The sequence below is a fragment of the Panthera leo genome, chromosome A1, assembly GCF_018350215.1.
Source record: "Panthera leo isolate Ple1 chromosome A1, P.leo_Ple1_pat1.1, whole genome shotgun sequence".
Classification (NCBI taxonomy): domain Eukaryota; kingdom Metazoa; phylum Chordata; class Mammalia; order Carnivora; family Felidae; genus Panthera; species Panthera leo.
The window spans coordinates 176,122,595-176,147,881 of NC_056679.1; the positions used below are offsets into that span (position 1 = coordinate 176,122,595).

The 25,287-nt window shown below is 44.8% G+C and overlaps 1 protein-coding gene across 3 annotated transcripts; it reads right to left on the bottom strand.

Annotated features, from left to right (window-relative positions):
* Window positions 1-774: 774 nt before the first annotated feature.
* BNIP1 (BCL2 interacting protein 1) lies at window positions 775-22,243 on the bottom strand. 3 transcript variants are annotated; one of them, XM_042946481.1, is made up of 6 exons: window positions 21,713-22,242; window positions 19,754-19,846; window positions 15,953-16,044; window positions 13,526-13,627; window positions 12,654-12,772; window positions 775-4,275 (listed from the first exon to the last, which is right to left on the bottom strand). In XM_042946481.1, exons 1-6 carry the CDS (start codon window positions 21,794-21,796, stop codon window positions 4,181-4,183), a joined length of 585 nt encoding a protein of 194 aa, XP_042802415.1. In that variant the 5' UTR covers window positions 21,797-22,242; the 3' UTR covers window positions 775-4,180. The 3 variants fall into 3 exon arrangements, with proteins under 3 accessions (XP_042802415.1, XP_042802397.1, XP_042802406.1); XM_042946463.1 differs by lacking the exon at window positions 775-4,275 and adding an exon at window positions 6,082-9,324 and having other exon boundaries at window positions 21,713-22,238; XM_042946472.1 differs by lacking the exon at window positions 775-4,275 and adding an exon at window positions 11,255-11,978 and having other exon boundaries at window positions 21,713-22,243.
* Between the last annotated feature and the right edge of the window lie 3,044 nt (window positions 22,244-25,287).

Genomic DNA, 25,287 nt, shown 5'->3' on the forward strand with positions numbered 1-25,287 from the left:
TGGGGGCAAGCAAGGGAGTTTTTAAACATGACTGTGAGGCTTCCGGTGTCTGCGTTCCATGAATCCTTCCCTAGTATCTTTCTTCCTAGATGGGGGAAAGTTCTCTCCGTCTTCTTAAATGCCAGAGCAGTGAGTGGTCACGTGTCCTGCCAAGAAAAGGCTGAGGGGGTGAAGGCTTCCAGAGAAGAGCAGAGATGGGAGGCAGCAGGGGCAGAGTGCTTGGGCTCAGGACTTGTTCAGGACTCAGTCCCAGAGCTGTCCAGGCTCTGACAGCTCACCTTCACATCTGGAGGCACTCCACTGGGGTCCCAGGAAATCCACCCTCACCATTAAAACAATTTTTTGTGTGCAGTAAAATACACATAACATAAAATTTATCATTTTAACTTTTTCAGTATATAATTCAGTGGCATTAAGCACATTCACACCATTGTATGACTATTGCCACCATCCATCTCCAGAACTTTTCCCAAATTGAATCCTCCTAAATTGAAACTCTGTCCCCATTAAACTGTAACTCCCTACTGTCCCTTCTCATTTTTCCCCTACCCCCACCCCACCCCGCCCACAGCCCCACCCTTCTACTTTGTTTCTATGAATTCGGGAAAGGTGCTCCTATAAGTGAGATCATACAATATTTGTCCTCTCATGTCTGGCTTATTTCCCTTAGTATAATGTCTTCAAAGTATGTCATCCGTGTAGCATGTGGCAGAATTTCATTCCTTTTTAAGGCCTAGTAATATTCCATTATATGTATTACCACATTTTGTTTATCCATTCTTCCATCGGTGGGTCACTTGGGTTATTTCCACCTGTATGTTACCGTGAATAATGCTGCTATGAACATGGTTGTTCAAGTCCATTATCCGGTTCGGATAAACAGACCGTGACGCACCCATATAATGGAATCGTACCCGACAACAAAAAGGAATGAACTATCGACACATTTGACAACACAAATGAACTTCAAAATGTTATACTGGGGTAAAGAAGCCAATAGCCACATCCCCCACGTAGTATATATGATATGATCCATTCATGTAACATGATGAAAAGTACAAACTAGTCTACGGTGATCGAAAGCAGATCAGCGGTCATCTGGACAAAGTGCGGGAGCAGTGGGGGGGGCAGTGCCGGCCAACAGGTGACAAAGGGTCACGTGTTCGCTTTGGCAGCACCTGCATTAAAGATTACAAAGGAAAAAAAAAATAATAAAGATTACAAAGGTCACCAGAACGCTTTTGGGGGTCATGGATATTACCTGGATTGTGGTGGTACACACATCAAAATGCAACAAATGGGACAGTTTAATTATGTGCAGTTTATTATAAATTATATCATCATCAATTATTTTTAAAGTAAAAAAAAAAAAAAAACGAACAGGCTATACCAGATGATCCTGTATTTGTTGAAGGTAGAAAAGAAGAAAGAAAAAAAGACATAGAACGCCCTCCCAAATGTTTCCAGCAATTCTCTCTAGATGGGTTTATAAATTCCTGTCTTTGGGAGGGGGAGTTTGCATGGATTAAATATGTTTTCTAATTTCACTGCAATTAATATGTAATGCTTTCATAAAGGGGAATCCTCTGGCCCAAGTATGCTTCCTCTTACAAAGGAAGTAACCCCAACCTTCATAAAGCCTACTGCACATGCACCACTGTGCTAGCAGAAAGGCAGCTGGAACCACCCCCTCCCATATTTGGCTCTGCTGTTGGTCAAAGAGGGGCTGACTCCCCCCCAATGTTGGGCACGTGACCCGGGCCTCTCCAATCAGGACATCCTGGCCTTCTCACCACAGGGACTAGTGCAGGGTCCCACCAAGGGATATTTAGGAACTCATAGGGGAAAGGCTCTTTCTTTAGGGATCCCAAGCTAAGTGGATGGAAGTCTGAAGCTGCCCATGGAGGAAGGGGGAGACTTGATACCTGGTCAGAATCCACTCAGAAGAAAGCCAAGTGGTGGGAAACAGAGAAGAGACGGAAGGAGACGAGTTCTTAACATTTTTGGTAGAGCACCTGGATCCAGCTGTGCCGAAAGCCACATACCATTACGTGAACCAGTCAATTCTTTCTTTTGCTTATGTGACTGTCCTGTTCCTGAACCCCTAGTGCCGACCTCAGGCTCAGCAGGTATCCTCACAGGGATCTGCGAACCCTGCGCCCTCAAATCCTTCCATCTCTACCCTCTCCTTTACATCATTTTGGTTGCTGGGTGGGATGTGTATTGAGGGGTCTCTGCCCCTACAACTTTGTTGGCCTCTCTTATGCCTACTGTTGGGAGAAGTCCAGAGACTCTTGAGCCAGCTGTCTGGGTTTGAACCCTAGATTCACCAGTTACTAGCTGTGTGACCTTGGGTGTGTTTCTGGACCCTTTTGCATCTCAACTGCCTCAGCGGTAGTAACAACCAACTATGGGTAGAATTCCTGGGTTAAAGGAAATAACGCACAGTACCTGGCACTCAATACATTAACTTCATTTTGGATTTCATTATGATTGCTCCATTGTTGATTTTATTTTAACTACTATTTGCTGCTTCTAAGCTGTCTAAAGGGGTTGTCCCATTGTGCTCCCCAGGGCACACTTACCACCTCTGGGGTGACTATCTAGCTCCAGCTGTGTCTCTAACAGGCTGTGGGTTCCGCAAGGCAGGCGGAATCTTATGCTTCTATCCTTAGTGCCCAGCACAGAGTGTAGCTGAAGCACATACCAGTAGGACTCTGGAATGGACTGGGGGTGCAGTGGGTGGAGGTCATTCAGGGAGGCAGCCAGGATCTTGCCCAGTCTAACAACGCACCTCCCCTTGGTCCTCGAATCCACTGGCTTGCGAACCTATTCAGAGGGTGGCAATGGCACAGCCATCTCTTGCACACTAAAAACTCCTTTCTTAGAAACTAGAGCATTTCCGTCAGGAACCCTCTTGTTTTTCACACCAGTCAAGCTGTCAGGATTAAAACTGATTGACCGTTTCCTCATTTTCCAGACCATATTTAACTTGCTACATTATGGATTTTTATCCGGGAGCATTCTTTGCCAGTGAATGAGACTGTGGGGGGAGAAGAGCAAAGATTTAATATTAATAAAAAACAGAACACTTTACATTGAGCTAATTCTTCTGACTTTTTTTTTTTTTTTTTTGATGTTTTGGGAAAGACGACCAATTTGCCACAGCCTGCTCTGTCCCACTTAGCTCTCTGCCATTTGAGAAACTCTACTCCATCCTTGGGCCTGATTCCTTGCCTATCCCAGCATCCTCTTCACCTAACCACCATTTACCCAAAATAAAGCCCCAAAGAGAAAGGGGAATGAGGTCATGCCACAAATGCAGTGGCCATTAGAGTGACAGTGTGAGAGGCACCATGTGAGGCACTGTGAGCTCTCGGGGGACTTTTGTCCTTCAATCTCCCAGCACCCCTAAGAGGTCAATGCTCTTGGCTGCCTCTGTGTTCCAGATGAGGAAATGACAAAGGGGCAATCCCTGCCCAGGGGCATATGGCCGGGAGGACTGCAATTAGATTCTGGGCTGGTGCACTGTAGCCCATTGAAAATGCAAGGTGACCAATACCATGGGCCCTTGGGGCTCTGCTGTTGAGGACTGGGGTGGGGGGGGTTGGTGGGGTAGATAACACCCACCCCTCCTCTCCCCCTCCCACCCGCCTGCAGCCCTTCATTCCTGACAACTGCTGAGACTCCTGGCTGGTATCTCTTAGATTAGCCCCCAGCTATTTTTATGCTGCCCTTGTTTAGGGAAGAAACACAGCTTGGGCAAACCCTCAGGCAGGGCCCCAGGGGAGACCACCATTAGTCAAGGAAGAAAACTGAGCCTATTTTACATTTTACTATCTTTTTTTTAGACTACAGTTTTCCTTAGACAAATATCCAAATTGGGTCACACTGCCAAATTGCCTCCGGCAGAGAGTTTCTGGCCACCTAAATTCGCCAACACAAGATATCTGCCTTCCTTCAGAACAATATATTGACCGTTGAATGAAGTCTCCTCCATTGGGCGGGTGGGAAGAGGTGTCAAGCAGATGGCCTTGGTGAAGGGAACAGGAAGCCTGGAAGGGGGATGGGAGGTGTGTCCGGGAAGACTGGGAGGCTGGAGAAGAGCCTGGGAGAGAGAGGTCAGGGTCGAGCTCAAGCAGAGGAGTGGAGGAATGGAGACGACAGAGGAACCTGGAGCTCACCTGAGAGTCTGTGGTGGAGAAATAACTTTGGAATTATTGACAGCGATTCTCCTGATGATTATTAAACCGTGGGGGACATGGAGGTCCTTGCCTGTGAGAGAATATATAGAGGGAGGCAAGGGCAGAAGCTCTAAGCAGCACTTAAGGCTGAGTGGGAGACGAAGAAAAAAGAATGAACAGGAGTTCTCAGAGAACAAGAGGAACACTGGAAGTGTGGAGTCACAGAAGCAGGAGGTACTGGTCAACAACTGCTGAGGATGAGAGAAGGTGGAGGCCAACATCCTTCAGATGAACAGTCTGGAGGAGGCCTCAGCAAGGCTTGTTTTTGGGAGAGTGATAGGAGCGGAGGTCAGACTGGAGTGGGAGATGAGGAAATGGAGACTTGTCACAGAAGTTGGGTGGTAAAGGGGAGAGGACAGCAGTGGCTCAGGGGGATGGCAGGCTCTTCCATGTCCTGTCCAGGGGAACACTCTCTCCCTCCACAGGTCCCCAGTGCACAGGCACCACCGTCATTCTGGGTTGTCCTTAAAGGCAGGGGGGCTACATTTATGTGCGGTCCTCAAGTGCCTGGCACACGGCGGGAACCCGATAAATATCAGATGCTTTTTGATGATGATGGCAGCCACAATGATAACGATGAAGATGATGATGAAAAACACAGATCCTTGTATATCGGGAAGTCTCCTTGTTTGGGGGATTAAATGATGAACAGACTCCCTAAGAAGTCTAACCAGTACAAGTGCCTCCTCTGTCTCTGGGCATTCCTTCTCAGTCTTGTTTGCGGGTTCCTCTTTTTTCGTAGTTGTTACTTCTCTGTCTATACTCAAATCTCTGGGTGGTCTCATCCAACCTCATGGCTTTAAATCCCATCTACGTGCCTCTTCCAAATTACCCAGCTAGCCCTGACTGCTCTCCCAAACCCCATGCACACATAGCTACGTGTGTATCTGACGTCTTGACTAGAGGGTCTAATAGATCATCTCAAGCCCAATGGGTCTAAAACCCAACTCCTGATCTTTTCTTCCTTTTGTTACTTAGGCCAAGAATTTCATAGTTTTGGGACACCTGGCTGGCTGACTTGGTAGAGCACACGACTCTTGATCTCAGGTTTGTGAGTTTGAGCCCCATGCTGGGTACACAGATTTCTTAAAAATAAAAAGAAATTAAAAAAAAAAAGAATTTCATAGTTTTTTGCTTTCGTTCCTTCAAGAAATCTTATCCTGTTGGTTCTATCTTCAAAATATATCCAGAATATGACTAGTTCTCACCGCCTCTCCTGCTCAGCCAGGTACAAGCCACCATCATCTGCCACCTGGACACCTGCGATCGTCCCCCCAGCTGGCCTCCTGGCGCTGCACTTGTCTCGTTCACTTTGTTATCAACACGTAAGTCATATTAAGTCACTCCCCTGCTCCACTGGCTCCTCATGTCCCTCAGAGTACAAGGACAGTCATTCTGATGACCTATAAGGCTTTTCATGATTTTGTCCCCCAGTAGCTCCGATTTCCTGTTACTTTTCTAGGACTCCTCACACCCTGCTCTAGCCATACTAGCTTCCCTGCTATTCTCCAAAACATCAGTCATGTTCCAGTTCTGTACCCAGTTCTGATGTGTGTTTCTTCCCCACACCAACAAGCGATTCTCTGACACCAGCTGGGTATCCTAGAATTCAACTCAATTCTGACACTATCTGCTGGACACAGCATCAGATCCCACAGGTTAAGGGCTCAGTCCCGCAAACTTCCCCCCAAATCCCCACTTCAGCTGCCCACCACAAGTCCAGGCTGTCACCTGTGCTTCTGACCAACAGGCTGTAGATGGGAGGTTCCCATGAACACCTATCTCCTCCTCGGGTTTGCTTAATTCACTAGAGAGGTTCCCAGAAATGAAAGAAACATTTTGCTTACTAGATGACCAGTTTATTAAAGGGTAGAACAGCCAGATGGAAGAGACGCATAGGGCAAGGCACGAGGAAAGGATGCAGAGCTTCCATGCCCTAAGTGTGCCACCCTCCCTCAATCTCCACGTGTTCACCAACCCAGAAGATCTCTGAACACAGTCCTCCTGGGTTTTGTGGAGGCTTCATTCGACGGTCATGATTGATTAAATGATGGGCCACTGGTGACTGAACTTAATTTCCAACCCCTCTCCCCTCCTCTGAGGTCCACTGGCAACCAGCCCTGTCTTTAGTGCTTTCCAAAAGTCGCCTCATGCACGTAACAAAAGAAACGTTTATTGCTCTCACTGCAGGAAAGTCCAAGGGTTTTAGGAGCTCTGTGTCCCTGACTGGGGACACCAAATATATATTTCTTACTATCAAATATATATTTCTTACTATCAACCACAGTATCGCAGGTGCTCCCACTGTAGCCCTTTGCTCCAGCCCCAGCTGGTCCCTGTGCCAGAGCCCATCTCCCCCAGCAGTCCGCATGGCTAAGGGGTCTCCCTCCCCAACAAGCCTTTGCTCAGACCTCACCTCCTCAGTGAGGCCAGCTCTGACCACCCTACTTAATACTGCAAACCTATCCCCACACCTACATTCCTGTCTCCATTAGCGGGCTTCCCTCTTTCCTAGACCACTTATTGTCTAACAGAATGAATGGCTTATTTGTTTATCATCTGCCTGCCCTCTCTCACATATTGTAAGTTCCACAACAACAGGGAATCTTTGTTTTATTCACTGCCTATACCTAGCACAGTGCCTGGTACAAAGTACGTGCTCAGTAAATACTTGAATGGACGACCTCTTGACAGCTGCTCTATACTTTTAATTCTTTGACTGTCACCTAACCAAACTGTAGAACACAAGCTGGCCTTACTTTTCACAGTGAAAATGAAAATCATCTATGAAACATCTTCTAAAAACTATAAACTTTGTACATTTGTATGTTTGTTTGTTTTTAAAGTCTGGTACGTGGAAAAAAAAATCCGCAAGAGCGTTCCCTATGGACTGATGAAGCCATACACACAGCAAGACCACAGAGCAAATGTGAACACTGCCCCCTCATGGTTGAACATGGAGACGGTTGCTCTCCGTCCAGCCAGCCCGCTAGGGGATGACTTTGAATCCCGGTGGCTGAATGGGGTTCCAAGATACAATGCTATTGATGACATTTCAAATTCAACCTAGCAAGTTACAGAAGAATAAAGTCAAAGGGAGATTTTTTAAGGAGTACAGCGCCCACACATTCCCATATTGGAAGGAGGATGTTGACAATTAGTGGGAAGTGGTAAAGAAAAATGTTAAGACAAGAAAATCCTAAATTGATAACATCCATCTGCTGCACTTACAGCTGGAATCTGAGTGGGAATTTCCCATCTGTGCTTTATTCTCAGCTTTATATTGACTATAAATAAGACACATGCACGCACAATTTGCAGTGAGTGTCTTCTGAGGCCAGAAATCGTTTAAGTATGATATATGTATATATAGAAGTGTGTACACACACGCACACACACACACGCACGCACTTTAACTTAGAACCTACTCATTAAACTAGTCAGTCTGAGGTGTGCAGCCAATCTCTTAAGTACTTGGTCCCATGAAGATCTGGCAGTTCGTAACTGAAGCCAAAGCCTTAACTGTTGACATCCTCTGCTCAAACAGATCTAAACAGAACTTGTGATGCCCAGGCCAGCTTTCACCGAAGCCCCTGTTTGCTGCAGGAAACCTCAGGGTCCAGAGCCCTGGAGGTGGCCCCACTTGGGAAGCCCACTGCTCAGTCAGACAGAAGCTGCACTTGTTACTTCACATTCTTGTTGGAGTCTCATGTTGACTAAACAAATGTCTATGTGGACTATCACCCCCATGTTACAGGTGGGGAAACTGAGGCTTAGTGACATAAGATATCTTGCCCAGAGTCACATGGTCCTTTAGTTAAACAGCCAAGACTCAAAACCAAGGTTCAAAGTCCATGTTCTTCTCACTTTCCCCTCTGTCTCCATGTTACACATCCCAGGGCCTCTGGGGCTATAAATAGTGGGGAGGCTGGGATTTCATGTGTGAGGCCAGCCAGGCCTATAGCACAAGGACACGAACATCTCCCAGCCTGAGCCCTAGGATCCCCCAGGCCTCGACAGAACTCAGGCCCAGACAGGACTCCGCTTATCACTAGCCTCCCTCTCATCGTTATATTTAGCTCTGCACCTCAAAGAGAAAGACATGCGCCAGCCCCCAAGACGCTGCACACCGAGAGGCCAGGCCCACCACTGTACACAGAAAGAAAAGACTGTTTGCCTCAGCCTTTTCAGATGGGTCAGCCACCTCCGGTGGGGGCTTTCTGTAACTTACTTTTTTAGAGCCTATGAGATCTTGTTCTCCTTGCTCCCTGAGGGAGGAACCACAGCTGCTTTACCAATCTATTTGTAACAGTCGGCAGGATCTGTAATACATTGCATATGACTGTTGCCGAATAATCCTTTGTTGGGAGAACAAATAAATGATCTAAGTTCATGTCCTAGAAATCTGGACACCAAAAGCAGGACACAAATTCCCAGAAGGATACCTTATAATCCAAATGCATTTCATTCTATTAAATATAGTCAAGTTTATTCAAGAAATGGACGTGAGTTTTCCTTATCCTCCTTCCCCCCCCTTTTCTCTTCCTTCTACCAGATCTGGCACTAAGGCCACAGCAGGAGAAGGAGAGACAGGAGGATCAAAGCCTGAAGGCTGGCCTCTGAATGCCCTATGCGACAGCCATAAGCACTGTTGCGACGGCTCGTGGAGTCCCTGTGTCCCTGTAGGTGTCTCAATGACACCTTGCTCTGCTCGCCCTTTGCCAGCCAGCCACCTGCAGGAACCTGGGGAACTCTGTGTCTCCATCCAACCTGCAGAACAACTGGAGCAGACTGTGGAGGCATGGACTGGTTTACCAGAGCTTGGTAGCATGGCCAGATCTTGACACCGGACTTTAAAGGGCAAAAGCTGGTAATTCCCTATCTTACAAAAATGGAAAGAGCCGCTTTTTTATAATATAGAGGACCGTAGCGAGGAAAAGGGCCAGGGCAAGGAAAATGAGAAGTTTGTCCGTCAGCTCTCGGCGATTATATTTTGTGATAAGCTTCCGTCCCAACTGGATGGTCCCTGACATGGACTTAAACTCTTCATTTGCATCCAGGATAGTCCGGGAAGAATTGGCTGAAACAAAAGAGGGAGGAAGCCTGACTCAGAGACTGTAGAGCACCAAAACCAAAGACTTTGCTCTGCTGGCTGGGTTACCACTAAATAACACTGCACTCTATAGCAAGTTCCCTTGAGCCAGAAGCAAAGATGTGAGCAGAGACAATCCAGAGGAGCAAAGAATAAGGATACTACAAGGAAAGCACTTCTCTAGGTCTCATCCAGCTTAGAGCGATGTGACTTTATATACAATGTCACGGGGCCATAACTAGGTGTTCTCCAACATGAACATCACCAGGGAAAAAAGCAGAAGCGAGTTCCTTTCCTGACCACCAACTTCAGTTTTCTGAAGCAGGGAGGTGTTGAGAACCACCAGTCCCAAAACGAACTTGGGTGACTGTGGCCAGGCAATGTACGGTACGGGGGCAGAAGCTGGGAGTCACCAAGACTGTCCAAAGTGCACCCCGCCTGCACCCGACAGTCAGATCTGCTCTTTGTGGGATCAGAAGAAGTTGGGCTGGGCCTTGCCACAAGCCCTCACACACACATACCAGTCCTTCAGTCCTGAGACACTGCTGTAGCTTTAAAGATGACGCACCTGTGCTCTGGCCACTGTATGAAATCTAAGGGGAGGTACATGTCCCTGAAGGCTCACTGTATCCAGGAGTCAAATTTACTTCTGAGTATGGGTATCTGGGCCTGACACTTGAGTATACCTGGCAAGGTTCTCCCACAAAGCCTAGCAAGGCATCATCAAAACATCCACAGAATAAAATATGCTGTTAAAGTGAGGTGTGAAAGAGCATATGTGAAAATTTCCACTTATGGAAGAGAGAGGAGTAGAAACAGTATTTAATCTGCTTGTGCTAGACACGCTTGGAAGACCTCAGGAGGATATAAAAGAAAGTGGTAACAGTGGTTGCCCTTGGGGAGCAGACCTGGTGTCTACGAGGCAGCCCAACACGGCAGCCCCTGGACGTATGCAGCACATGAGCATGTGAAGTGTGGCTAAACCAAATTGAGACGTCCCTAAGTGTCAAACACACACGATTTCAAAGACTTAGCATGAAAAAAAAAAAAAAAAAAAGAAGGTAAAGTATCAATAATTTTTCATATTAATTGCACACTGAAATGGTAATATTTTATATGTAATGGGTTAAATACATTCAAAGCTTTCTTTTTACCTTTTTAATGTGCCTACTGGAAAATTTAAAGTTCCATATGTGGCTCACATTGTGTTTCTGTTGGACAGTGCTGGCCTAGAGGTTCCTCCTTAATCATGTAATATATGTTACCTTCTCACAAAATTAAAAGTTAATAAGTAAGTAAAAGAAATTACCAGAGGAAACAGAGAAGCATTTATATACAGGCAGATGAGGGGTGAAAATAAACACTCAGATATCAAAAATCCCTCTTGGTCCTCTTTCTCTATGCCTGCTGCCATTCCAAAAACCTAAGTAAGAACTTGTTCAGAAAAAAAGCTAGTAGGCCTTTCTTTTTAAAAATCATAGAGGATTTTAAAGCATCGCCAAAATAGACAGAATAGTATCATGACATGCCCTGTGCCCATCACCCATACCCCAAACTGCTAACTCCCTGGCACTCTTGTCCCCACACTACTACCCCACTCAATTTCAGCAAATTCCATTATATCCCTAATATGCTTTAAACAAAACAAAACAAAACAAAACAAAACAAAACAAAACATAACTGTAGTCCTAACAGGCTTTTAAATCAAGCTGACTTTCTGAGCTACAAGGAAAGGATTGCATTCTTTTGGGGCATCTGGGTGGCTCGGCCAGTTAAGCATCTGACTTCGGTTCAGGTAATGATCTTGCAGTCCGTGAGTTCATGTCCCACACTGGGCTCTGTGCTGACAGCTCAGAGCCCATAGCCTGCCTCAGATTCTGTGTCTCCCTCTCTCTCTGACCCTCCCCAACTCGCTCTCGAGCACGCACTTTCTCTCTCAAAAATAAATACATTAAAAAAAAAATTAAAACATTGGATTCTTTTTTCTTCAACAGCTTTTCTCCTGGTAGGAGAGAATGGGCCCCAAGAACAGCCCTGAAAACCCCAGAGGCCATCGGCATCTCTGTATCCTTCTCACCATTTAACTACATTATCTGTTCCCGGTATGTGCATGCGCAGTCCGTCACCTGCATCAAAGCAGAAAAGCCCTCAACTAACAAGGCCAGGCGGCCCCCCCATTGGCATGTTCTCCAAGGCCTCTACCAAGGCTTGAGCCCCACCCCCAGCACACATGTAGAGGAGGTGACCGGCTGGTTCTGAGCCTAAATGCCCAGATACGTTTCAAACAGAGGGACTGACCTTGGGGACAAGCTGCTTGCTTTCCTTGTGCTTTTCTGAGTGTTGTGTGCACTGAATAGTGCACTGAAAAAAAAAATGTGGCTCAAAATGACAGATACTGCTTAGAGGCGATAATGGTATCGTGCTCTGGTTTTGTTTGTTTTCTGTTTCACGAGTCTCTTATCTTTCAGAGAGACACACTGAGATATTTATAGATGATGTCTGTGATTTGCTTCAAAATAATCCAGATGAGGGCACGGAAGGGCGGAGCCGAAACAAGACTGGCCATGAGCAGACAGCTGCTGAAGCTGGGGGAACGGGTCCGTTGGACCTCTGCACCATGCTCTCTACTGTCTCCGTGAAATCTGCCAAAAGTGTTTCAAAGTGTAAACTCTCTTCTTCTGTTTTCCTATATGGAGGACCCTGAAGAGGGACAATTCTCTTCTGCATTACAAGAGAGGCACTATGGGAAAGCTGCTGGGAGAGAACCAGATGCTCCAGCAGCTTCTTCTATGGCCTTTGACTGTATCTTTTAAAAGCACTTCACAGTGAAAATAACACTGGGGGGTATAATTGTAAGCCGAGGACCTAGCAGCCTCGTCGGCAGCCGATACACTAAACATCTCCCTAGGCAGTGATTCCCAAGCCTGCCTGGCCACACGGGTCCACAGAATGCCAGATAAAAAAATACAAGACTCCCAGGCCCCTTCCCTGGCCCTGCTGGGACCCAGTCTCCAGAAGAGGGCCTGGAGATCTCTGCCTTTCACATGAGACCCTGGAAGTGCTTCTGCTGGGGAAACATTTTGACAGTGGTGTGCAGATCTTCTAGTACAACCATGAAACCCAAAAAGAGAAGTAAGAGCAACACCTCCCACTCTGGGCAAGACCACGCTGTCGAAGAAGTGAGAAGCCACCCACGTCAGCCAGCTTCGGGACTAGGGTGGGGGGCAGAGGTGGAAGAGCCTGGTGGCAGGTGCCAAGGCAAAGGCTCTGGAGCTGGTGTCTCTGGGAGAAGCTTCTAACTCCAGGTCTGGCTTTACCTAGCGTCTGCATGGCTTCCTCGCTCTGCTGAACCTGCTGGGACATCATCCTGCTGATCCCCATGAGGCTCTCCGTAATGGAACTGGACGTCTGGGCCAGGCTCTCTTTGGTGGTTTTCCTAAAAATCCAGAGTGGGAGGAGGAATGTCAACAAAAGCCTGACTGCGAGAAAACCCCATTTTCAAATGAGATCCCATTTTTTTATTTATCAAGATACCATATATACTTAAATATCAATGATCACAGTCAATGCCACCAAGGATGTGCTGAAGACTGCTACCCTTCTGTGAGAGCAATTCGGCAACAGGTATCAGGACCCTTAGAAATGTTCGTGCCTTTTGCCCAATAATCTCATCCCTGGGAATCTCCCCAAAGGAAATATCCAAAATGTGGACAAAGCCTTATGTCCTAAGACGTGCCCTTGTGTATTATTTATAATACTGACAAACTAGAAATGTAAACACATGCAAACAGGGGATTAGTTAATACAAGAGAATACTACGGACTCTTAAAACTTCGTTTAAAGAGTTTTCTAAAACAACAAGCAAGTCTTTGTGTTATACGATGTGAAGAAGAGCAAGATACTAAATTTTATATACAGTACGATTTTTGACTTTTTAAAAAAAATAATGGGAGGAGACAATACATCACAACATTTGTAACACGATTACAGCTTATTCTCATTTTATAATTCATATTTTTATCAATTTACTACAAGTAAGCATATATTTCTTTCATACTTTAAAAAATACTACTTATATAATAAAATTAAATACCAGTTTTACATTGAAAACAAGAAGGGGCTGCCTACAGTGGGTTTTGCACCTTGTCAATTCCATTATCAGGGCCCAGAAAGACAAAAAGAAAGATACCTTTGCCTTAAGAGGTCTCCTCCCTGGAGAAGTTCTGCTTTCTCTAGATTGTCGATAGCAATTTTGCAGGTGAGATTAGCCTTCCTCCATGAGGTCTGATTGCTGGAATCAGAAGGGTCTCGCATGAGTTTCTGTCAGTCAGATCAAGTCACGGCAAGTGAGTGATGGGGAAGGCCTGGCCCACAGAGCCCATCTCCACCTCCCGACATTTCTCCCTCTTGGCTGCCCCAGCAGCTGCCCCAGCTAAGGCTCCAACACCTCTGGTTTGGACCCTGGAGGCTGCCTGCAAGATGTCCCCCTACTGCCCTACTGCCCATAGCTGTCCCTTTCCTTCCAGGGCAGCCAGAGGGAAGAGTTTGGCCATGGCACTTCTGTGTTTACAGCCAGCAAGGGTTTCAGAGTTCAAATCCACCTTGGACATACAAGGCCCTGTTCTGTCAAGTCACATCTGTAACACTTCAAGGCTCTGTCTTGTGTACTGGTTAGTTCCATTCCTTGAGAACCATGTCTCACTCATCTTTGGATCACCAGTAATTAGAACAACAGTTTCTGGCCCATTAGCCAATTAATATGTGTTATAAGAAGTAGAAAAATCATAGAAAGACCGTTTTCCCCAGTATTTCTTTTCCAAGCTTTGTTTAAACTCCAGTTAACATACAGTGTAATATTAGCTTCAGGTGAACAATACAGTGATTCAGCACTTAGGGTTTGCTCGGTATTTCTTTAAGACATGCTGTCTTTTACACACCCAGACCGATCATGAACAATACAAACACAATGTATTAGCAGAGCCCAGTTTGTCACGATTTATTTACATTCTTTACCTGATCTCCCTTGTGAGAGACAACTCAAATTTGGTGAACAGCTCCCTGGGGTTAGCAGTGTAACCTTTGTTGATGGACTATAAAAATGTTAATTGGGCCCCTCAGAGAATCAAACTCAAGCACTGGAACTCTTAGGCAGCTGGATCACATCAGTTTTGCTAACCCCTGAGATATTTACAAAGTCAAGCACAGGGCACATGAACTGAGAGGGTGTTTTTCTAATAGCACCTCTGTGCTTAAAACATTAAAACAAGTTCTCTGTCACCTGAACAGCACCTGCTATGCCATTTCACACCTGGTATTTAAAAAGAATCAATTACATTTTCAAACTGTGGGCAAGGGAGCTCTGCTCGACCCTGTGACACAGAGATGAGTGAGCCATAGTGGCCACCCTCAAGCGGCTCACATTTCTTGGGGAGAAAGACAAGCAAACAAAGGATTTGTTGACCGGTGTGATAAGCACAGTAACGCGGGCAAGCACAACTGCTGTCTCAACACGGCTTGCCAAAGTATTCATTTACTGCCTGCTCTCCCTACCTGTAACTCCACATCGTGGATGGCCATTCTCAGAGCCGTGCTGAGCCTGTTTCACCTCGTGTAATTTACTATACTTTATACAAGGGTCCTCTTTACTCACTGTTTACAACCTGGGTATCCGTGGTGGCCAAGGGAAGCAAATGCCATCGTGACACAGTGATACTACTGAGCCAAGCACTTTAACACCGGTCACCACGCACACATCCCTCCCTGCTTACACCAGTCTCTACCATGCCCACATCTTTGTCAGACAGTCTTCTCCTGATTGCTGGGTATTATAAACATAGCTGCTCTCAGCAAGGATAATGCTGGATAATTATCCAAATCAGAAGCAAAACCACAGACAAATACAGATCTGGCAGAGTTAAAGCAATTAACAAGGAGGAAGAGAACACCTAGGAGGGCGATGACCAGCAGAGGCTTCAAGAGAATGACCTGGCTACCAGAGGACTGGGACAGATGATGGAGCCCTCCGATATTTTTGCAACAATAATCCTCTGTATGATATGGTACCAAGGTCAAATGTGAAGGGACAGGTACGGTTTCATGCCATCAGACAATTTTGTTGGACAGTCCCCCAACTCAATACCAAGAGAGAGCACATACCTCAGTAATATAATTAAAGGTTAGCACATGAGTTATAACGATCATCTCCAAGTTATTTAACATAACATCACCTTAGTTACATCTTTTTGGTTTCATTTTTTAAGATAAGGTCCCATTTAAAACTTTCTAAATTTTGTTTCATCTTAAGTAGGTTCATTTTCAGTGGGCTTTTTCTGGTATCAATTATCCTTAAAGAAAAAGGACCTTGTATTACATGAGCAACCATTTTTTGGGTTTGTGTTAAAAACATAAAATATAGTATATGGTTAAACACGCTTTTGTAAACTATACACAATTCGACCTACCAATAGCCCCTACCTGCCCCTGCTTTGAGAATTACTCATCTAGAGAGGACAGTCTGTGTATAAATGACACATTTAAATCATGAAGCCAGGTTTATTAGGCAAAGCTCTGCACAAGCCTCCCACAGAGCAAGTGACCCAGCACAGGCCCCACCTACCTGAGCATCTGCTTCTTGTGATTCTCCACTTCCTGGAGCAGAACTTGCTTCTCTGACTCTTTGTCTTGCTCTTTAGCTGACTGCTCAAGCTCCTTTGGGGAAAACAGCTCTATGTTAAAATGATTTTAAAAGCCAATATAAAAACCAAAGAGCACTTCTCTTTCTAGGGAGGTTATATGATAGCACTTAAAAACGCTCCTAAAAGAGAACACTCAGGAATGCCAGGTGACATATAACAAACATCCTTCTAAATATAGAGCTGAGTTTGCAAGAAAGTAAGGACAATCCCCAGGGCCCCAAGGTGAGAAGGAAACTAAGAGCCAGAGATGTCAGACTGAGTGAGGCACAACTGCCCTGGGATAGGACATTTACTCCTGTCGTCTGGGCCATGACTGGAATCAAAAGGGGGGAAAAATTACTAAATAGGAGCCCCTTGGTCCCACTTTGAGATACATGCAAACATCAAACTGCTATATGTGTCTAAATGTTCATTCTCCATCTCTGTACCTATTTCATAATATACTGGTAGCAAACAGTTTGAAGGTTTTAAAGCCCATATATGGACAGCCAAACAAAGCGTTGAGCTATCTGAGGCAGGGAGCCACAAATCCAGGACCTACAAAGGGATATCCCTCCAGTGAAAAGGTGAACTAGGAAAACGTCTGTCAACCAGCACGAGAGACAGCATGGAAGCTTGTCCCTTTTTCTGCCCTGGGCTCTGGCTAGGATACAAAATATCTCCTGAGAATTTAAAAGCATGGAGCCACACTCAAGCTGATCTGGAGTAACAATTCCTCCTCTCTGAATGGTTTGGGAATCTTCACCGAGGAGAAATGAACATACAAAGTGCTTCCAGACTTATGACCCCAGGAGACATAGCAAAAGCAAATCCAAAAACCTCTGAAAAGACCTGCCTTCAGTCCAGGTTGTACAAAAGTCCCACAGATAAGGTCGGCTGAAGAGGACTGCTCACAACCCAGAATCACCAAACACCAGGAGACAAACGGTCCACCTCAGTGAGGGGCAGTGGACACAACAACTGGCAGTCTGAGACCCCCAAGAACTTCACATGATGGAAGTAGCAGACAGACTCTAATGAAAGATGTCATTATACCTCAAGAATCAAGCCATGTTCTTTGTTTACAGATTAAAACAAGTTCCAGTTCCAATCAAGCTACTGATGCTAAAAACATCAACATTTTAGTGCATTTATATACGCATTTATTTATATACTCATTTATGTGTTAATTTGCACATGCTGGTCAGGAACACGTGTCTGTATCCACCATTTCACTAGCTCAGAGATAACTTCCAGTTAATGGTCCCAGATATTGCTGAGTCAGAGAAAAAAAGAATGTAAAGGAATGCAAGTTTTGCGAATGTAGCCAGTAAATTACTCGCTTAATTATTTACTTAAAATCTAGATTCCCAGGCACCTGGGTGGCTCAGTTGGTTAAGTGTCCAACTTCACCTCAGGTCATGATCTCACAGTTCATGAGTTCAAGCCCCATGTCGGGCTCTGTGCTGACAACTCAGAGCGTGGAGGCTGCTTCTGATTCTGTCTCTCTCTCTCTCTCTCTGCCTCTCCCCTGCTCACACTCTGTCTCTCTTTCTCAAAAATAAACAAACATTATTTTTTTTTAATAAATAAACATTAAAAAAAAAAAAAATCTAGATTCCCTACCAGAACGTGAACTCCAGGAAAGCAGGATTTTATCTAGTGTTCATTATATATATTCCTTGTGCCTGGCACATTATTAGGCACCAAATCACTGAATGGAAGAATGGATGCATGGGAAGAAGGGAGGGAGGAAGGAAAGAAGGAAGAAATGTATAGTTTCCTCATAAAAGGGAGTTCTGTCATAGAGACCCAAATAGTTGTGGAAGAAAAGAAAGGGGTAAAATAGTTCTCAAATTCCAGTCTGAGAACCACATACACAAAGACATTCACACAGGTATTTACACATAGTCAGTCGATGCCCAGCTGAGGCATATGTTGAGGATATGAGGCCAGTTCCCCAGTACTACACAATCTTGTTGCAAATACACAAAGTAGTCATTCATAAAGAGCTAAAAACATCAAATAGGAATCTTGTATGTATTTCCTGGTATAAATGTTCAGGAAATGCAGATAAAACTGGGATGGGGTTATTCATTCACTGACCATGTGCTTATTAAGTCCTTACTAGGTGCCAGGATATTCTGGTGCTCGAGGAGGTGATTATGGGAGAGAGGGACATAATAAATATGTAAATGTATCAGTGAAGTAATTTCAATTAGTGAAGGAAATAAGCACTGAGCACTCATATACTTAAACAGAAGGAACATGAAAATACTTAGGGTGGTGGGTGTGGCTGCAGAGTTGAAATCATGAGAGTCGAAGAAAGGTCTTTCAGGGAATGCATTAGCTTTAAAAAGCAAAACAAACGAAAAACCAAAAAGCAGAGAAGTAGTCCAAATAAAATGCCCTTTGATACAGAACTGGCTAGAAAACTAGGACTATAAAAAAAGAACGAGGGGCGCCTGGGTGGCTCAGTCGGTTAAGCGGCCGACTTCGGCTCAGGTCACAATCTCGCGGTCCGTGAGTTCAAGCCCTGCGTCGGGCTCTGTGCTGACAGCTCAGAGCCTGGAGCCTGTTTCAGATTCTGTGTCTCCCTCTCTCTGACCCTCCCCTGTTCATGCTCTGTCTCTCTGTCTCAAAAATAAAAACGTTAAAAAAAAAAAATTAAAAAAAAAAAAAAAAAGAACAAGGGAGCACTCTAATACTGATATGGAAAGATTTCCAAAAGATATTGTTAAGTTTTAAAAAGTGGTGTTTTAGTATGCTACCTTTTATAGGAGAAACTGGAAATAAGAAAATATATTTGGCTTTTTTTAGTATTTGAGTAGATACACCATGAAAAGATACCTAAGTAACAAATGTGGTTACCTGTGTGGAGGAGAGGAACAGAGAATAATAACACTCATACATGGGACTTTTCACTGAGTGTCCATATTCACCCATGGGCATACATACATCGAATGTATACACATACATGAGAAAGTAACAGCCTTTCAAAAATAAAAATTCAATTATAAATCAGTGCTACAGTCGGAGGCAAAAAAAGATCAGCTAGGTTCAGTGACCTTGCTAAAATTCTAAAGTGAACTCTTATGGCAGAAAGTACTTATTTTCAAAACTGCCCTTGAAAATCCCTTAGGAAAGCAATACACAGGGCCCAGACATACTATTTCTCAGGTCCAAATGGCCAGTTTTGCTACCAGCTTTGAAACAGACTATCCTCTGTTAAGCAACAAGAGTTGTTGGCTGGCCTGTGGGGCCAGGTCACAGGAAAAGCGCAGATCTCTAAACTCCAGCACCACAGAGTGAGACCAAGGGCCCCAGGACCCACCCAGCGACGGGCAGGCCCATGTACTCATCTTATTCTCTCTAGGGCACAGCAGCACAAACAGGCTATGCAAACAGGTCCTTCTCGCTCCACTGGTTTTGAGATTGCACATATGCCATAGTTGGATTCAGGAGTGTTATATGTGCATATGATGTGATTGGAGACCTCAGAAACAGGGAGGAAGAGGCTGGGCAAAGAGCAGCAGGAAACAAACAAACAAACAAAAAAAACACCACAAGAGACAGTAGCAACACATTCAAAAGTTCTTCACTTTTACCTTGAGAGCAAGTTAGTACAGTTACCCTCACTGTCTAAATGTCTACTGAAGAAACCGGACAGCGCTCAGGCAGCTCCCGGATGGAGCCCCCTCATTGTGACGCATTCTCCACATCTTACTTCTGCAGCTACTCACCTGTATTCTGTGCCGCAGTTGCTGAAACTTCTCTTTCACTTTAGTATTCAGTTCAGTAAGTGCACTTAATGGTCCTGAACAATCCCGAATATCCTAGGAGACATTGAAAAGGTGAGAGGGACTTTCTCAAGGCAATGAAGTGAAATGATACCATCTGTACAGTGAGAAGACTGGCTCAGACCACAACTAAGGCTGGCCTACTGACTGTTAATTCATCCTGATCTTTGCTGTTTACCTCAGCAACACAAGCAAAAACATTATCATTTACATTTCTCTCCTATTTCTGTAATTCTGAGCAGGTAATACAAAAGTATAAAAAGAAACACAGCTGTCCTAACTTATTAGTTCCTGATTTCAACAAAACATCACAGGATCCGTATAAAAGGCTTAAAGCAGCTTGTATGTCCAACAAGAACGGACATCCAAAAGTGACACTGTAACTTTAGAACTTTCCAACTTGAAAATCAGGATCAACTCCTGGCATCATAGGACAAGATTAACTTCACCCTGATTTTACAAACCATCTATTATATATAAATCACGGTGTTTACAGACATGTTCGAGGGGAAATCTAGAATTGGTTTCTGGGCATCCAAAAGCCCTGGGGTCAGGTTTTAGAGCAGGTCCTGGAGCCAGAGTATGCAGATGCAAATTCTGGCTGGAGCAATTTCTTAGCTGTGTAACAAAAAGTCACTGAGTTCTCCGTGCCTCAGTTTCCTCACCACATTACCTACCACATAAACCATGTATGTATGTAAAGCACTTTGCAGGGGAGCTGGAACACAGTAAGAGTGCAGTACATCTACGTATAATCAATCTTTCTCATTTGCAATCATGAGAACCCAAACACAGACAGTACAAGAGGGGCTTACCCAATTTAGATTATGTGAAAATGTTTTATTTGTATGAATCCTACGCTTATTTTTCCAGAGTCAGCCCAGAAGTACTGCAGTGTGTATGGAGAAGAAGTTGAAGAAGTTTAAATGTTTGCATCAAGTTTCCTCACTTGTTCTCTGACTTATTAAACCCCACTTCTTGCACCATGATAAAGCACTAATTTGGTTTATCCTGCATCTGGTTTCCATGGGGAGTCCGACTTTCCTTCAGTTTTTGCCACAGTTACTTGCAAACTCTGAGTCTACATCTAATGTTTAAAAGCATCTGTTGGAAATGGAAATGACTTGCCTGAAACCAAGGTTTAAAACTCTTGGTTTCTTTTTGCTAAATTCAAGGGATCATTTCTACATTCCTAACTCTTGCCTGTGCCAATTGGTTCATCGCTCTGCTGCCTTCTACCTTAAATAGCTTAAGGCAAAACACCTCAATTACCCCATCAGGTAAAGAAAGTTGTAGAGACTCCCTAAGCCCCTTCTCTAGGCTGACTTTCCTCGTCCGGGTCGCAGTTTTGCCCCAGGCCTTGGCATTTTACCTGATTTCCTCATTTACAGAGTCACAACTACGGCCTAGGTTACGTTCATTTCACCTGGTGCCTCCCGTGTCAGGCGGCCTTTGGTGTCACCGGGCACCAGACCCACAGGAGCAGGTCAGGAGTGGGCGGGGCCAATGGCTCTCAGGACGCCACCAACTGGTGGGGAGGGCGGTGTCAGAAGGCGGGGCCACCCAAGGTGACAGGTATGTTGTGTGGCGGTCCGGGTCGAGAAGTGTGAGTGGGAGGGACCAGTGGGGGTCACAAAGGGTAAGCTTGGTCAGGATGGGGGAGCATGAGAGTGTCCAGAAGAGGGCAAGACAACCGCAACTGGATAGAGGATCAAGGCCAATGGTCGAGGAGATGGACCAAAGGGGGAGGGAGGGAGCAGCCGGCCCTGGGACGGGGCCAACGACCTCGGAGACTTGACTAAGCGGGGAAAGCTTGGGAGTGAGACCGCCGAGCTTACAGGAGGCCAGAGGAGCCTGGGTTTAGGGCTGCTGGGGCCGGACAGGGGTCCCGGGAATTAGTACCTGAATAAGCGCCTTCACCTCCAGGTCAAATTTGACAATCTCTTGGTTACAGATACGGACGTGGACATCCTGGGGAGCCGCCATGTTGAGGACGCCGACTACGGGCGGCGGCGGTGCCCAAATTTAACCGCGTTTCAGCATCGCCTTCCTTCCGCTCCAGGTCTTGCAGCAGCGCCCCCTAGAGACCGGCTTGAGGCGAGCGAGCGTGGCGGCGCTGAGTCCTGGGGAGTATCCCTGAAAACGCGGAGGGAATCGGCTCTCCCCTTGGTGTGGTCCTAAGAAAAGGAAGAAGAGAAGGAGTATCAAGGGCGTTTTAACACTGACCTCTCCACATCTTCTATCTAAGAGCCATTCTAATTACTACATATTTTTTGCATAAAGGTGGGGGCGGGGGGAGAAGACTGGAAGGAAAGTATCACTTGGGATTCTCTAGAGGGTGGAATTAACAATTTTTTATATTTCTTTAAACTTTCTTGTATTTTTCATATGTTCTACAGTGAATATAAATTGTGGAATAAATGCAAAAATGATAAATGTTATTAATACTTTTAATGTGTGGGATTCAAGGCAGTTCTCTTAGAGCACCTCCTGTTGGTCCAAGGGTTCTAAAATCACAACTGATCAAGCCACCTCCCAGCTTACACCTCTTCTGAGGCTCCTGGCAGTTCCCTTTTGTGTACAGTTGGATTTATTAAATCTACCTCGCTGGAGTAGTTTTGATGGAAATAATTAAGAGCAGACTCTCAGAAAATGGTGGCTCTTTTTATTATTAAATTGTCCAAGTTTCTTAGCTGGTCTTCAAGGCCATCAGCCACCGCATCTCATCCCACTCCTGGATTCCTCAGGCTCTTTTTAGATCTGTAGCTTTGGAATGTGCTGTTCCCTCTTCTCAGAATGCGTTTCCCCTTTTGCTCCCACCCTGCGTACTTTTGTTCACATCAGCAAGCATGAATTAGGAAGACCTGAATGCCTAGTTTAATCCTCTCAACCACACTTGAAATAGTTATACCCCAGTTTTACAGATTGGCAGATGGACTAAGAGTAGGTCAAAAGTGAAACAAAACTGAACATCCTGCCCCAAGGCTACCCAACTTGAGAGTGGCAGAGCCTTAACTGAGAGCCACATCTTCCCTCAAAAACCAACACATGGCTTGCCCATCTGTGTTACTCCAGTGCTCCACGCACCTTCCCTTAAGGGAAGCTTGGGAGTCAACCCTGCTTGAATCCTGCGGGACGACCCACTTCACATCTCTGTGCCTCAGAATCCTGAGGCTAACTGGTGATAATCACAGGGATGGCTGGAGCATTAAATGAGGTAATACACGAAAAGCACCAAGCACCGTGTAGTAAATGCAGCATATGTTTAAAAACTCAACGTGCATTAGCTGCTATTACATTGCTGACATTTTTGGAGTACTTCCTATGTGCCAGGCACTTTGTACAAAGTTCTTAATGTGTTTCATCTAACAATTCTCACAACAACCCTACGAGGTAGAATTGTCTGCATTTTACACATGAAGAAACAGGCACGGGATGATTTGCCCAGGGCAAATGGAAGTGCTAGATGAAAGGATATGTGCATTTTAAAATTTAGATACAAACCACCAGATTGCTCTTCATAGAGGTTACGTCAGTTTTCCACAGCAAGGTGGTACAAATGCCTGCGTTCCCATGGCCTCACCAACATGGTGTGTTAAACACTAGGATTTTTCCCAATTTGATTAAGTGAAACATGCCATCTTTTAATGTGCATTTCTCTTATTATGAATGAGATTGTGTGCTATTTGTAGTTACTTTACTCATTTCTCTATTGGGTGGTTGGTTTTTCATACTAGTTTCCAGGAGCTCTTAATATATTAGGAGGATTAGCCCTTAGAGATGAGTTTTTTCATAGTCTATAGCATTTTGACTTGGCTTATGATGTTTTTGACTTTAAAAAGGTTTCAATTTTTTATTTTTGTTTCACATAGAATTTGTCGATCTTCATTTATGACTCCTGAATTTGGGATCCAAGTTAGAACATTCTCCCCACCCCCTCCCACAGATTTTAAAGGAATTGCCCACATTTCCTGTTATGTATACAGTTTGAAATATGGTGTGAGATACAGAGCCAACTTTTCTTTCTCCAGAGTTTCCCAGTTGTTCCAACGCTATTTTCTGAAGAATCCATCTTTTTTTCCCCTGGTTCTGGATGGCACATTTACCATAATAAATTCTTATGTTTGAATCTGTTTCTAAACTTTTCCTTCTATTGGCCTATTCATTTATGCACCAAAAATTTTTAGTTTTATTTATAGTTTTATGTGTTTTAATGTTTGGATTAAACACCCAATCTTTTTTTCCCCCTAGCATCATCTTCCAGCTATTATTTTTTTCCCCATATGAACTTAGGTGTTTTTTTTTTTTTTTTTAACCCCATTGGTATGTCTTATTGAGATAGCATTACATTTGTTAATTTTGAGGACTGACAGCTTCATGTTGTTGGCTGCTCCAGTTCAAAAACTTGGGTCTTTCTTTCCATTTGTTCATGTCTTCTTCTATGTCCTTCATATTATTTTAAAGTTTTCTTTATCTAGACCCTGTACATTTTAAGTTCATTCCTGGTGATGTTTTAAGTTTAGAATCTTTTAAAGAAACTGAAATTTTTCAGATCACTCAAAAGTTTTGGATCCTCAAATAGAAGCTCCCTATTTAGGACGCATGACCTTGGGCCGCTATGCAACTGACAGTCTCCATGCAATTCTCTACATAGCAATTAGAGAAGAAAACACAGATCCCCTTTTCTCCACCTCCAACATGCTCCCTTCTAACGAAGAGACCCAACTCTAAGCCCTTAATCTAGAGGCCATCTTTGAGGGATAGACGTACAGTGTGGTGACCCACACTCTCGATCACAGGCTGCTTTGGCCAACACTGTTTTGCTATCACCTCTACCCACACATCCTGAGACTAACTTTTGGTTACTACATTTGCTTGGTTTTAGCTTTAGTTCTTTCTGGCTTCAGATTCTAAGCCTATTATCTCCCTCCTACACAGATACCATTATATACTGCCTGTAACCTGGCCTGGCCCTTCAGGAGTACGAATTGTCTCTCAGTGCAGTCAGCAGACAGGAGTTTGAACTGGGGCCATCACACACGCTGGGTGTGAGGTGAGTCTCCTCAACGGAGTTTATTCTCCTTTGTAAGATGGACACAACCACCCACCTCACTGCGCCATGGAGAGCAGAGTTACCTGACAGGAAAGCACCTAGCAGGGGTTTAATGAATGCTACCCCAGCCTTCTAGACTTTTTTTTTTTTTTTAGTATTTATTCTGGGGAGAGCGTAAGCGGGGACAAGGCAGAGAGAGGGAGACAGAGGATCCAAAGCGGGCTCTGTGCTGACAGGCTGATAGCAGAGAGCTGGATGCGGGGCTCAAAGTCACGACCCGTGAGATCATGACCGGAGCCGAAGTTGGGCACTCAACCAACAGAGTCACTGAGGTGCTCCTAGCCTTTCTAACACCCTCTTCCTATTATAAACCTTTCAGCAGGAATATTAAAGCATTTCCCAACTTATGTCTTGCTTGCTTGCT